The sequence below is a fragment of the Salvia hispanica genome, unplaced genomic scaffold (genome assembly GCF_023119035.1).
Source record: "Salvia hispanica cultivar TCC Black 2014 unplaced genomic scaffold, UniMelb_Shisp_WGS_1.0 HiC_scaffold_865, whole genome shotgun sequence".
NCBI lineage: Eukaryota > Viridiplantae > Streptophyta > Magnoliopsida > Lamiales > Lamiaceae > Salvia > Salvia hispanica.
Genome location: NW_025952649.1, coordinates 1 through 3,000, shown reverse-complemented (window position 1 = coordinate 3,000; position 3,000 = coordinate 1). Strand labels below are relative to the sequence as shown.

Here is a 3,000-nt window from a genome sequence, read left to right as displayed (position 1 = left end):
GAATCTAGATCGGACGACTGAGATTTCCTGCAGTAGTCCGCGATCGGACGGCGTAGAGTCGTAGACCAAAATTGACCCGTAGATCCCTCATTCACGGTCCATATCAAGTACAGCGGGCCCCACGCCTCCCCGCCTTTCTGCGACATATAAATACCAACATCTCAACATTAAACTCGCTCCACTCTCTGAATAATTCCCCAAACCCAAATCAAAACTATCACACGCACTTTCTCTCTCTAAAAAAACTTAAAAACTGCTCACATTCTCCACTGGTTTTCCGCCACCGGAAATGAAACCGGCGCCGGAGAAATCGACGATACGCCTATCGAGGCTGCTTTAGTTGGACGGCGGAGAAATCGAGGGCCGAGGATGAAAGTGGAGAGCGAATTTCATCAGAAAATGGACGGTCAGACGAAGCTCACTCGGACGAATTCCTCACTCCTCCGCTCATCCCCCACCATCCGCTCATCCATCCACAGCTTGTCTTCTGTGAGCGAGATCGCGCCCGATTCCGACGCGGAGGATCTCGAGGAGCAGAAGCCCCACAGCAGGCCGCTTCCACCTCCGTTTCGCTCCGGCGCGGCGCCGGTGGCCGCCGCCTCCCTCCTCCTCCTCTACGCGCTCTTCGCCTTCCTCACTTCGGACGATTTAGCCACTTCGGAGAATCTGCTCTCAGCTTTAATTTTCGTGGCGGTGTTGCTGTTCCTGTTGTCGAGAAACAAGGGTTTCGTGAGCAGGAATGTGAATTTGTTGAAGCAAATTTGCGATGAGTATGGGAAGAGGTTAGGGTTTGTGCCGAGAAATCAGTCGAAGCCTGTGCAATGGTTCATCGGCGAGGCGGAATCGGAGGAATTGGAGAGTAGGAAGATTGTTCGGGAAGGTGTGGAGTTTTACAGCAATGGCGATTTCTACGAAGGGGAGTTTCATAAGGGGACGTGTAATGGGAGCGGTGTGTACAATTACTTTGTGAATGGGAGGTATGAAGGGGATTGGATCGATGGGAAATACGATGGGTATGGGATCGAGAGCTGGGCGAGAGGGAGCAGGTACAGAGGGCAGTATCGGCAGGGTTTGCGCCATGGATTTGGAGTTTATAAGTTTTACACAGGGGATTCGTATGCTGGAGAGTGGTGCAATGGGCAGAGCCATGGCGTTGGAGCTCAGACTTGCGGCGATGGGAGCTGCTTCGTCGGCGAGTTCAAATGTGGGGTTAAGCATGGCCTTGGATGCTACCATTTCAGGTCAAAGGGATTTGAATTGTTTCCTTTGATTTGATTGATTTTGATATTTGAATATGGTGATGGAGATGTTTTTGTTTGCTTGGAGATGATCAAGTGTTTATCTTGTTTGATTTGTTGAATTAAGATTGAATTCATTAAATGCTACTCCACTTCAACTCATACGGTATTCTTTTATACAGGAATGGAGATAGATACGCCGGTGAGTACTTTGGGGATAAAATCCATGGCTTCGGGGTGTATCACTTCGCCAACGGCCATTTCTACCAAGGGTCGTGGCACGAGGGCCGGAAGCAAGGCTTCGGAATGTACACCTTCCGAAATGGAGATGCCAGATGTGGAGAATGGGATAATGGCAGTCTCAGTATCCCACTCACCCCACTCACTGATGCAGTTCTGCGAGCGGTTCAGGTAAATCACACGCCCAAAACAGTACTCCCTTTTGTTTAATGTCACAAGCTTATTAAACTCTTGCGTTGATCTGCAGGCTGCTAGGAAGACTGCGGAGAATGCAATCCACCTCCGCCGGGTTGATGAGCAAGTGAACAAGGCTGTGGTGGCCGCGAACAGGGCTTCCACCGCTGCCAGAGTCGCTGCCATCAAAGCTGTTCAGAATAGGATTCATGGGCAATTTTGTGATACTAACTTGTGAGATGTTAACTGGTAAATGCAAGTTTACCAGCACTGATTTTCCACATCGAAAACGGGCACCCTGCTGAAGGCTGAAAGCCAACTCCAGTGGTTGAGATTTGGTTAACCATTCTCTAACTTGTACATAGATCATCACCATGTATACTCCTAGTTAGTGCACATATATGTCTATGCTGAATCCAGCCCTTTGTCTGATTGTAGCCAAAATTTTCAAGATTTACTTTAACATGCTTTGTGTTCTTATCTTATATGGTGGGGTTGAAGTTGGATTATTGTGTTTGTGCAACTGGTCTAGGACAGCATTATTTCGTGTTGTTATTATTATTACATTAGCATCTTATCTACATGGAGCATGTGGTCTGCTGTGTATTGGTGAAGATGGTAAATTCAAGAAGCAGCAATGTGTTTGAGAGGTGGAGAGAGTAATTAGTTTTTTAGGAGGGGAAAAGGGTGGATAACTCAATATCTTGTGTTTGAAGGGAAATGAGATCAATTATTGCACTCCATATTTGCTTTCTCTCTGTGGATAATTATTCATTAGTCCATTTTTTCCCATTTCTATTCCTCAACCAAAGGATGCTGTCTTGTTAGATCTGTCATACGTGCGAATGGGGGTTCAATCGCCGGCCAATCCATGGATGACATGTGGCATGTTTCGAAAAAAATGTTAAATAAATCTAAAAGTTGTGAATGCTAATTGAGCCTTAGGGTTATTTGCACGTAAATTCCAGTGTATGCTTCGCACCTATCGGAATTTGAATGGTTACGTTTTTTTGAGCAAATGTGATGCTGAGTTGGTGTACACATGTAAAATTTTGGTGATCTGGATATATAGCAGCGCAAGTGTAGTAATGTGATGATGGGACGGTTAAATAATGTCGTTTTGAGACTGAGAAATTAAAAATATTAAATAAATTAAACATGGTTAGATTAGATAATTGGAAACTTTTCGACCTTTGTGATTTATCATTCAAATTCCAAGAGGTGTGAACAAACTAAAAGTGATCTATTTTATTTTATTTTTTGTAATTTTGTAGGCAATAGACCCATTTTAACTTCTACTACATTTTAGCAAAAGAGCATATCAATACTCCTACATTTTAACTTTTTT

At 44.7% G+C, this 3,000-nt stretch overlaps 1 protein-coding gene across 1 annotated transcript; it reads left to right on the top strand.

The window, feature by feature from the left end:
* The first annotated feature begins 190 nt into the window (after nucleotides 1-190).
* On the top strand, nucleotides 191-2,115 carry LOC125200250 (phosphatidylinositol 4-phosphate 5-kinase 1-like). The gene is made up of 3 exons (XM_048097949.1): nucleotides 191-1,241; nucleotides 1,421-1,649; nucleotides 1,726-2,115. Exons 1-3 carry the CDS (start codon nucleotides 370-372, stop codon nucleotides 1,888-1,890), a joined length of 1,266 nt encoding a protein of 421 aa, XP_047953906.1. The 5' UTR covers nucleotides 191-369; the 3' UTR covers nucleotides 1,891-2,115.
* The last annotated feature ends 885 nt before the right edge of the window (nucleotides 2,116-3,000 follow it).

Coding starts and splice junctions, on each gene's coding strand:
- LOC125200250 (XM_048097949.1), top strand. CDS start 370: ATGAAAGTGGAGAGCGAATTTCATCAGAAAATGGACGGTCAGACGAAG. Junction 1,242..1,420: donor CTTGGATGCTACCATTTCAG/GTCAAAGGGATT, acceptor TCTTTTATACAG/GAATGGAGATAGATACGCCG. Junction 1,650..1,725: donor CAGTTCTGCGAGCGGTTCAG/GTAAATCACACG, acceptor GTTGATCTGCAG/GCTGCTAGGAAGACTGCGGA.